At 44.4% G+C, this 11271-nt stretch overlaps 1 protein-coding gene across 1 annotated transcript; it reads left to right on the top strand.

Moving 5' to 3' along the window:
- Nucleotides 1-346: 346 nt before the first annotated feature.
- LOC112703412 (uncharacterized) lies at nucleotides 347-1841 on the top strand. Its single transcript, XM_025754846.3, has one exon. It carries the CDS (start codon nucleotides 476-478, stop codon nucleotides 1553-1555), a length of 1080 nt encoding a protein of 359 aa, XP_025610631.1. The 5' UTR covers nucleotides 347-475; the 3' UTR covers nucleotides 1556-1841.
- Nucleotides 1842-11271: the final 9430 nt, after the last annotated feature.

Below are 11271 nucleotides of genomic sequence, written 5' to 3' on the forward strand. Positions count from 1 at the left end.
ATCATGTTTCTTAATAAGATCTATTCAAATATCTAAAGTAAAATAATAGAATAATATAAAAAATTATTTAAATTGATGTCTCTTTCAGTAATTTTTCATCTAAAAGTGGTTTTGAGTAGTATAATCCAAACAATATTTATTTTACTATAATCTATTTTGATATAAAAATTACCAAACATAAATCACGTTAACACAAACTTACTTTTTATCAAAAGCAAGTTTGCAAAATCAATTTTATACAAACTATAGTTTGCAAACTGTAATCCAAACACACACTCAATAGTGTGTACGTAAGTACGTTAACCTATTTGATTTGAGTTAAGTATACGTTCACAAATCAAAACGACGTCGTTCAGGTTCTTTTAATATTCCAGAATTCCACTTCTTGTTGTGCAAAAAACCCTAGTGAAAACAAAAACCCTTCTCCACCCCTCTTGTGCAGGTTTAAACCCCAATTCTCACTGTTCCGCCATCAATGGCTTCTCCGGCAAACCCTCCAACTCAAAGCATGGTATCAACCGAAACCATTCAGAAAGCAATCGACGCACTCTTCAAATGGCGCAAATCCAATTCCACCGCCAAACCCCAAAAACTCTTCGACAACGACGAGGAATTTATCTACCTCGTACTCACCCTCAAGAAGATACCCCAAAAGGATCACACTAACGTAACCCCACGCAAGATTCCTCTACCCTATACCCTCATCTCCCCTTCCTCTGAAACCTGCCTCATCGTCGACGACAGGCCCAAATCGGGCCTCACCAAGGCCCAAGCCCAATCTAAGATCCAGGCTGAGAAGGTCGCCGTTTCGAAGGTCCTCAAGCTCTCGAAGCTCGCCTCCGATTACAAGCCATTTGAGGCAAAGCGGAAGCTATGCGACTCATACGACTTGTTCTTCGCGGATAGGAGGGTGGTTCCTCTTCTTCCGAGGCTGTTGGGGAAGCAATTCTTGAAGAAGAAGAAGGTTCCGGTGCCCTTGGATTTGAAGAAGGGGAATTGGAAGGAGCAGGTTGATAAGGCGTATTCCTCGGCGTTGTTTTCTGTTGGGAATGGGACTTGTTGCGTTGTCAGGGTCGCTAAGGTGGCGATGGCGAGGGAGGAGGTCGTGGCGAATGTGACCGCGGCAATTGAGGGGATTGTGGATGCTGTGCCGAGGAAGTGGAAGAATGTGAGGTCGTTTCATGTGAAGCTGTTGGAGTCGCTGGCACTGCCGGTTTATCAGGCTGTTCCGGATGTGAGGTTGAGGATTGAGGGAGGAGACAGTGAAGGAGAGGCTATGGAGAAGGAGGAATTGAAGAAGAAGAAAAAGAAGAAAAAGGGGAGGTATATGGATAGTGACCTTGGCGAGGATCATAGCAAAGATGAGTTAGGTAGTGATGATTTTGAGCATGCGGATAATGATAACGGTCGTGACTTGGTGAGTTTGAAGATGAAGAAAGGAGATCAAGTGAAAAATGGGGCTTTGAGTGGGTTGAGTAATGTCAAGCGAGAGACGAAGAAACGCGGGTTAGTTCAGTGGAATGGAGCAGATATGGCAAAGAAAGTAAAGCATTAAATATTTTTTGATGCTCCAGAGGATTTTGCTGGAATTCACTGATTCTCTTTTATTTTTCGAATAGGAAGAATTCACTGCTTGTTGAGTTATCTAGCAGATTTTGTTATCAGCATTCTATAATTGTGTTCTCTTCTGTTGGTCATTTTATCACTTGCTAATCCAAATATCCTATACTTGAGCTTAAACAAGTGTCTTCACTCTTCAGTCCAAATATCCTTTTAACTTGAAGGTTTATGAATGAAATGATAGTAGAGTCACAATAACACACTTGATTGTGCTTATTTCACTTGGACCATTCCAGATATTTTGCTCTTCTTTGTATGCTTCTTCCATGAAAGATCTTGTTACCGTATTTGTAGACATTTATGATTTGTCGGGCTTAGCTTCATTTGTTTATTGGTGCATCCTTCTGAGAGATAGTCCTTAGAAATTCGCAAGAGAGGTGACTACCTGGAATGAGATGGTACATTTCCTATATTTTAAAGCTATTTTGAATTTTGTGGTTTGAAGGGTACCCTTGGATCAATGGTTGAATTGTCTCTATGTGATATAAAGTCATGGGTTCAGGTTATGGATTCAGCCATGGATACTTATATCAGATTAAACTGCCTACATTACACACCCTCTGGACGTGGCTTAACGTGAGATGCTTTGTACTAGACCGGACTTTTTTATTTTATGGTTTCCCATATTAACTAGTCAAAAACATTGTAAAAGAGAAAGAATCTGCAGATGTCTGTTACTCATTGTACAAGATGGGCTTCCATGTTGTTATTCTTGTTGATAAGCATGTATTGATTGCTGCCCCTTACCAAGTAGTAGCTAGTAATCCTAGAGATTAAACAGATTAGTTTGTTATGCTAGTGGTTTTATTCCACTGAGCTGACACACCCCCTTTCAATGTTTGTGCAATTGTGGAATACGAATTATGAATAGAATACTGTTCAATTCCCAAATTTTCTCTGGAACTTCATTGTTTTGCCGAGGTTGCTAGAATGGTATCTGTTTATACCCTGGCCCAATAGTAAAGGCCCAGGTCTAAACGAAGGGCCTAATCCAAAGGATTGAGCCTCACCCAGCACCGATCTTTGTCTTACGAAGTCGGTCATCACCACGACTAGCTCCAAAGAAGTCGGGACGAAGGTTAGCTGGCAGATAAGCACTCATTCAAATGAGTAACTGCCCCTAAAATCTCTCTACTCACTTCCAGGAATCAAATCTCAACTTCCCTAAGATAAAGGGACGGTTATCCACCTTAAAAGGTGAAACTACTTCAGCGGTGGTTATTGGTTCACCACTATAAATACACTGACACCCCTCAGGTATCTCTAAGTTCCAATACATTCTAAACCTGCTTAATCCTTTGCTGACTTAGGCATCGGAGTGTCTTTGCAGGTACCACCCCCCATTCTTTCCCGCACGCAAGTCGGACGGAGGCCCCCAAGGTGCAGACCCACTCGAAAGCCTCCTCTTTCAAGCGATTGGGTCAACTAACACCATCCAATCCATTAATCTCCGGTTACCCACCGTAACATTGGCGCCGTTGCTGGGGACCCGAGAGATCAACCAGTGATGGCGGACAGATCCCTCGAAGAGGGTCATGTGGAGTCAGATTCTGAACAAGAGAATCTGGACACAGGTAATAATGATGCAGACTTGACCCTCCACCAGGGAACCAATGATCAACACAGGGAAGGTACCTCCGGAGTAAAAAACTCAAAAGTGAATTCTTCAGAAGAGCGCGAATCAGAGAAAGAGGGACCCTCCCATGCAACTGAACTCATGAAATTAGTCCACAGTCGCCTGGAACAGTTAGAACAAGAACGGGAGCGACAAAAGGAGACTGAAAAGAACCTAAAAGAGGAGATGGAACGACGAAAAGAGTTAGAAAGAAAACTCTTAAAGTTAGAATCCTCCCTCAAAGGTCGGAACTCCCGTGACGAGCAAGAAGAACCGCCCCTAGGAGGGGAGGATCCTTTCAGTGAGGACATAATGAGGGCAAAAGTTCTGAGGAACTTCAAAAGCCCCGATATGGACCTCTACGATGGAACCACGGATCCGAAGCATCACTTAAGCAATTTCAAAAGTCGGATGTACCTAGCTGATGCTTCCGACGCTACGCGATGCAAAGCTTTCCCAACCACTCTATCGAAAGCAGCGATGAAGTGGTTCGACAGCCTCCCCCCGAGGTCGGTTACCAGTTTTGAAGACCTCTCAAGGAACTTTTTGATGAGGTTCTCTATCCAGAAAGACAAAGTGAAACATGCACCGAGTCTCCTGGGAATAAAACAGGAGGTCGGAGAATCCTTACGAGCCTATATGGAAAGGTTCAACAAAGCATGTTTAGAGATTCAAAACCTGCCCACAGAGGAAATCATAATGGGGTTAGTCAATGGACTTAGAGAAGGTCCCTTCTCACAGTCCATATCTAAAAGACACCCCGTCTCTCTAAGTGATGTACAAGAAAGAGCTGAAAAATACATAAATATGGAGGAAAATGCTAAGCTGAGAGACCCGAGTTAGCGACCTAGGCACCCTCCCTCAACAAAAGAGAGGGAGAGGAAAACCAAGAAAAAGGAAGAACTCGGTCTCGAGAGGCCAAGAAAATACCACTCTTATACTCCTCTAAAAGTTTCTATAGTGGATGTATACAGAGAGATTTGTAATACTGAAAGGCTGCCGCCCCCTAGACCCATTAAAAATAAAAAAGGGGGGAGCCGCAGCGACTACTGTGAGTACCATAAAATATATGGTCACTCCACAAATGACTGTTACGACCTTAGGAATGTGATAGAAAAGCTGGCTAGAGAGGGTCGGCTTGACAGATATCTCATAGAAAGGTCGAATGGTCACGGAAAAAAGAAGCGAGATGATGTAGATAGAAGAGATCCACCACCACAGACTCCGGAGAGACATATACATATGATCTCAGGAGGGTTTGCAGGAGGGGGCCTCACTAAGTCCTCTCGCAAGAGACATCTCAAGCGAGTCTACCAGGTCGGAGGTGAATCCGCCGACCTCCCCACCATTTCATTCACCAAAGAAGATGGGTAAGGAATAATCCCTAGACATGATGATCCAGTGGTAATAACTATGATCCTAGCAAATGCCCATCTCCACAGAACCCTAGTAAACCAAGGAAGTTCGGCGGACATCCTTTTTAAGCCCGCTTTTGACAAACTAGGGTTGGATGAGAAAGAACTAAGAGCCTACCCCGACACCTTATACGGGTTGGGCGACACGCCAATAAAGCCACTAGGATTTTTACCCCTCCACACCACTTTTGGAAAGGGGAAAAAATCAAAGACTCTGAGTATAGACTTCATAGTCATCGATGTGGGGTCAGCATATAACGCTTTAATCGGCAGAGCTACTCTTAATCGACTCGGAGCAGTGGTATCCACTCCCCACCTTTGCATGAAATTCCCGACTTCAGCGGGGATAGCAACGGTAAGGGGAGATCAAAAGTTGGCAAGGAAATGCTATAATGAAAGCCTAAACCTGAGAGAAAAAGGTAAAGAAGTTAACACAATAGAACTCGGTGGCACCAGGGCTAGAGAAGAGCTGCGACCACAACCGGGAGGAAAAACCAAGGAGATACAAGTCGGTAAAGAGGAAGGAAAAAATACTCACATAGGAGCCAACCTAGGGGAAACCCTAAAACAAGGATTGATTAAGCTCCTAAGAGAAAACTCCGACCTCTTTGCTTGGAAGGCTTCCGATATGCCTGGGATAGACCCCGAGCTCATGTCCCACAAACTCTCGGTCTACCCGGGGTCCCGACCTGTACAACAAAGAAGACGCAAGCTCGGCCCAAAACGAGCCCTAGTAGTAGAAGAACAAGTACAGGCGCTCCTAGAAGCTGGCTTCATCAGAGAAGTCAAGTACCCAACATGGCTAGCCAATGTAGTACTAGTCAAAAAACAAAATAGCAAATGGAGAATGTGTGTCGACTATAGCGACTTGAATAAGGCATGTTCCAAGGACCCTTATCCACTGCCAAGTGTTGATACTCTAGTAGACTCCAGCTCGGGGTATCAATACTTGTCGTTCATGGACGCCTACTCGGGGTATAATCAAATCCCGATGTATGAGCCAGATCAGGAGAAGACATCATTCATCACACCCAGAGCTAATTTCTGCTACGTGGCCATGCCATTTGGATTGAAAAATGCAGGGGCCACATATCAAAGGTTGATGAATAAGGTGTTCACCTCTCACCTTGGGGGCCTAATGGAAGTATACGTCGACGACATGTTGGTAAAGACCAAGAAGGAAGTCGACCTCTTGTCAGACCTTTCACAAGTCTTTGACACCATAAGGCTGCACGGGATGAGACTAAATCCCGCAAAGTGCGCCTTCGCGGTGGAAGCAGGGAAATTTCTAGGGTTTATGCTAACACAAAGAGGGATCGAAGCCAATCCCGATAAGTGTAGAGCTATCCTGGAAATGAAAAGCCCGACATGTTTGAGAGAGGTCAAGCAGCTGAATGGCCGACTTGCAGCCCTCTCCAGATTTTTGGCAAGATCAGCACTAAAATCCCTTCCACTGTTCTCCTTATTGAGAAATGGATGTCAGTTCGAATGGACCCCTGAATGCGAGGAGGCGTTCCAGGAGTTCAAAAGGTTCTTAAGCCAACCTCCTATTCTGACCCGACCCGTAGCTGGAAAAGACCTCGTCCTATACTTATCTGTAGCAGACAAGGCTGTCTCATCAGCCCTGATAAGAGAAGACGAGGTCGGCCAACATCCAGTATATTTCATCAGTAAAGTTCTACAAAGCCCTGAGCTAAGATACCACAAACTAGAGAAGTTTGCCTACTCCTTAGTAGTAGCCTCACGAAGGCTACGACCTTACTTTCAAGCTCACACAATAAGAGTCCGTACGAACCAACCCATGAAGCAAATCCTCCAAAAGACGGATGTTGCAGGAAGAATGGTTCAATGGGCAATAGAGCTCTCCGAGTTCGACTTAAGATATGAAACTCGGACGGCGATTAAAGCCCAATGCCTCGCCGACTTCGTTGCAGAATACGCAGGGGATCAGGAGGAAAAACCAACTACATGGGAACTCTATGTAGATGGATCCTCCAACAAAACAGGAAGCGGTGCAGGCATAATATTAGTAGATGAAAGAGGAACCCAGATAGAGGTTTCGCTAGAATTTGAATTCCCAGCTTTAAATAATCAGGCAGAGTATGAAGCCTTGATTGCTGGATTGAAGCTGGCAGAAGAAGTCGGTGCTACAAAAGTGATGATATACAGCGACTCACAAGTGGTGACCTCCCAAATAAGTGGAGAATATCAGGCAAAGGACCCAAATATGAAGAGGTACTTGGAAAAAACTCTGGAACACCTTGGACGCTTCGCAGAAACCGAGGTCAAGCACATAACTCGGGATCTGAATAGCAGAGCAGACGCCCTATCCAAGTTAGCAAGTACCAAGCCAGGAGGAAATAACAGAAGCCTGATCCAAGAAACTCTCCTGGAACCCTCAGTGGTAAAAATAGAAGACAAACAAGAAATCTTTGAAGTGGTCGGATTAAACTTCGGATGGATGAACCCCTTGGTCGAATACATGAAATTCGACACCCTCCTCAAGGAGGAGAAAGAGGCTAAGAAGATCCGATGGGAAGCACAACACTACACCTTGGTGAGAAATATTCTCTACAGAAGGGGGATATCAACACCATTGTTAAAGTGCGTACCGACCTCAAAAACCACCGAGGTGTTAGAGGAAGTCCACAGTGGATTCTGCGGAAATCATCTCGGAGCAAGGTCACTAGCCAGGAAAGTAATCCGAGTAGGATTCTACTGGCCGACCTTGCAGAAAGATGCCACAGAATTTGTGAAAAAGTGCCAACCATGTCAGATGCATGCAAATTTCCACGTGGCTCCCCCAGAGGAGCTCATCAGTATCACTTCTCCATGGCCCTTTGCAAAATGTGGAATGGATTTGTTAGGTCCTTTTCCCTAAGCGCCAAGACAAGTCAAATACCTGATCGTGGGAATAGATTACTTCACAAAGTGGATAGAAGCAGAACCATTGGCCACCATCACCGCATAAAGAAGTCGGAGGTTCCTCTACAAAAATATCATCACAAGGTATGGGATACCTCATTCCATTACTACAGATAATGGAACCCAGTTCACCGACTCTACCTTTAGAAGCCTAGTAGCCAGTATGAAAATCAAGCACCAGTTCACCTCGGTGGAGCACCCGCAAGCCAATGGGCAAGCCGAGGCAGCCAACAAAGTCATACTGGCAGGGCTAAAGAAAAGGTTACAAGATGCAAAAGGAGCCTGGGCTGAAGAGCTCCCACAAGTGCTATGGGCTTACAGGACGACCCCCCAATCCGCCACTGGAGAAACACCCTTCCGACTAGTTTATGGCGTAGAAGCCATGATACCAATAGAAGTCAACGAACAAAGCCCAAGAGGTGATTCTCCATGACGAGATCGGAAATATACAGGGGCACAAAGAGGAGCTCGACTTGCTCCCAGAAGTCCGAGAAAAAGCCCAGATAAGAGAAGTAGCGTTGAAGCAAAGGATGACTACAAGATACAACTAAAAAGTCATTTGAAGAGCATTCACCCCAAGTGACTTGGTCTTGATCAGAAACGACATTGGAGTCAACAAATCAGAGGAAGCAAAGCTCGCTGCAAATTGGAAGGGACCATACAAAATCAATGAAGTCTTAGGAAAAGGCTATTATAAGGTGACCGACCTGGACGGCACCAGTTACCGAGGTCGTGGCATGCTTGTAATATGAAAAGGTACTACAGTTAAAAGCGAACCCTACTCCCTGATGTACTCTTTTCCCAACTTCATGATATTTTCCCAAAATCAAAGGGTTTTTTCTGGAGAAGGATTTTTAACGAGGCATCATAGTAGGGGCTAAGGGAAATAGATTGTCAAAAACCCTTAGTAGCAATAAAGTACCTCCCCAATTAATAAAGATCTTTTTCATCTTACAAATATCTCTTATAAATTCTTTTTTTGTTTTCTTTCTCTTTTGACGAAACGCACCGACTTAAGCTCGACAAAACGTAAAAATCCCATGAACCGACCTAGATGGTCGTCAGGATAAAACGACGAGGTACAAGTCGGTGTAAAGAGGTTACAGAAGTTGATCATGATAAACTCAGAAACATTCCGACTCATAAGTCGAAATGGAAAACCGAGTAAAGCAAAAATGAATCACAAAAGTAGCCTAAATCATGAAAACTCAATAAAACAAAATTGAGTACTAGGAATAACAAAAGAGATAGAGAAAAAAAAGATTGAAAGGCTGTCCTGAAAGATCAAAAAGTCTCAGAAAGACAAAACAAGCCCAATAAAAGGTTTTTTTTTCCAGAAAAGATCAAGGGAAATTCGAAAAAATTACAATCAGAGAAGCATGCATGCATAAGGTAACTTAAACCCTTATCCAAAAAAGGGTATTTATTTTTTAACTTAAACCCTTATTAAAAATGGTATTATAAAGTGTTTTATTTACGGCCTTAAAAGGCCAAAAAATTGTTCAAAACATCACCACCAACACAAATAAAGAAGTCTAAAAAAGAGGGGACCCACAGGCCGGGCCCCCAAATAGCCAACAAATTACTTTTTCGGAAGAGGAATAGACGGATCACCACCACCAGGACCGGGAAGAGAGGCATACATAGGAGATGAAGAGGAAGTCGGAGGAACGGTAGAAGAGCTCGGAGCGTCCTTAGGGCGAGGAGGGAACTCAATGATCCTCTGCCCGCGAGTCAGAAACAATTCTGACTCGGAAACAATCACGGGGGCAGGAGGATCCACAATGGCACCATTAATGACGACTTTGTCAGGATCTAAAGGAGAAAGGTCCAAGTCAGGAGCAATGACTCCGACCTGCTCCTTAAAGATCCTCCAAGCCTCCTCGGCGCCATCAGCAATAGAGTCCTCCAACTCGGTATAGGCCTTCCGAGAATTCAGCAGATCATTCTTCACAGACACAAGATCATCAAATAAACTTTGGTAGCTGGCCTGCGCAGTTTTCCTCAAGTCCACCTCCATGTTGCATTGGGCTTGCAACTTCCTCTCCTTTTTCCGGAGGTTATCTCTCTCCTCCTTCAACTTGGCGACTTCCTCCTTCAACTCCCTCTTATGCTCTTGAAACATAAGAAGCCTCCCTTCCAGCTCTTCAACCCTCGAGGTCATTCCCAAAGAACTGAGTGGAGCCTTCTCAAAAATATCCAAGAGTTTGCTACAAACCCCCGCCGCCTTGAGACTCTCCTCAACCAAAGTGGTAAGGTGGTGCCGAACAGAAACATCATCCATGCTTATGTGAGCATGGGGGTAGATGTTCTTTCGGACGAATGCAAGAGCATCCGCCTTAACCTCACCAGAAGAGCCAGACTCTAAGGTCTTGTGCTTCTTCTTTTCTGGCTCAGGAGAAGGTCGAGCGGAGGGGGGCGGCTGAGAGGAAACCGAAGAAGAAATCACAATGGGCTGGGAAGGAGTCCCAACGTTCCGAGGAGGAGGGGGAGGAGAGATAACCGCCTTGACGCCACCAGTCCTGGCGCGAGACCTTGCTTTGGCCTCCTGGACTCTCTGGTAAGACTCCTGAGCATTTGTCTTCGCCATCTCTGAAAAACAATAGCTAATAGATTAGACAAGTCGGAAAGATCAGTCAGACAAGTCGGAAATCTAACAAACAAGTAAAAGCTACCTAGCTGTGCCTGGACAAAGGTCGGAGACCCCTGGAGAAACTTTTTAGCGTCCAAATATGGGACCCTCCCCCACACTTCTCGGAGGAACCCCACAATGGCCGCTTCTACTTCATCCAGGTCATCAAGACCATATTTCTCACAAGGGGAGGCCTCCAGCCAGTATAGAGGAAAGCGAGGAGAAGAATTATCATCCAAAAAAAAGGGATGGTGACCCTCTACACCTTGAACTTTGAAAAAATAATTTTTGAAGTCATGGAATGATTCGTCAAAAATGGTGAAAACTCTCCGACCCTGTATGGCTCGGAAAGACACCCACTGTTGCTTATTGTTTAGCCCACTGAAGGGTTTGGTCATATGAAAGAGATAGAAAAAAATCCTCAGAGAGGTCGGGAACTCCAAAGCCTGGCTAATAAATTGATAAATTTTCAAAAAACCCCAAGAGTTGGGGTGAAGCTGGGTAGGGGCAACTCGGCAGTGATGCAAAACAGACATCTTAAAGTCTGAAAAAGGAAGAAAAACACCCAAACGGGTGATCATACACTCATACATAAAGAAAAAATGAGGGGCCGCCTCATTGGCCCTCCCAAAGCAAACCCGGTCTTCTGGACCCGGGACTACCAACTCATACTTCGGCTCGTCCTCCTCAGAAGTACAAATTCTGTGACGAGTACGAAGGTGGGTGATAAACTCAGTATCGACCAAGGGTTTCTCCTCTAGGACCGTGACATCAACCCACTGGGAGAGAACATCTACGAAAGCCATTTCTTTTCTTAAAAAAGGTGACAAAAACCTACAAGGAGAAAAGAAAAGAAAAATAAAAAAAATACGGTCTCTAAAGGGAGGGAATACGGAACCAAACAAAAATCTACAAACCAACCTACTTATCTACAAAATAAAAGCATGCAAATATAAGGCATGTTACAGAAGAAGAAAAAGCTAACCTTTATCTGAAAATGAAGGTTGGAAGAAGCGAAAGTCTTCGGAACACAAGAGTACATCACGAACCAATGAAGAGGAGAT

The sequence above is a fragment of the Arachis hypogaea genome, chromosome 7, assembly GCF_003086295.3.
Source record: "Arachis hypogaea cultivar Tifrunner chromosome 7, arahy.Tifrunner.gnm2.J5K5, whole genome shotgun sequence".
NCBI lineage: Eukaryota > Viridiplantae > Streptophyta > Magnoliopsida > Fabales > Fabaceae > Arachis > Arachis hypogaea.

Coding starts and splice junctions, on each gene's coding strand:
- LOC112703412 (XM_025754846.3), top strand. CDS start 476: ATGGCTTCTCCGGCAAACCCTCCAACTCAAAGCATGGTATCAACCGAA.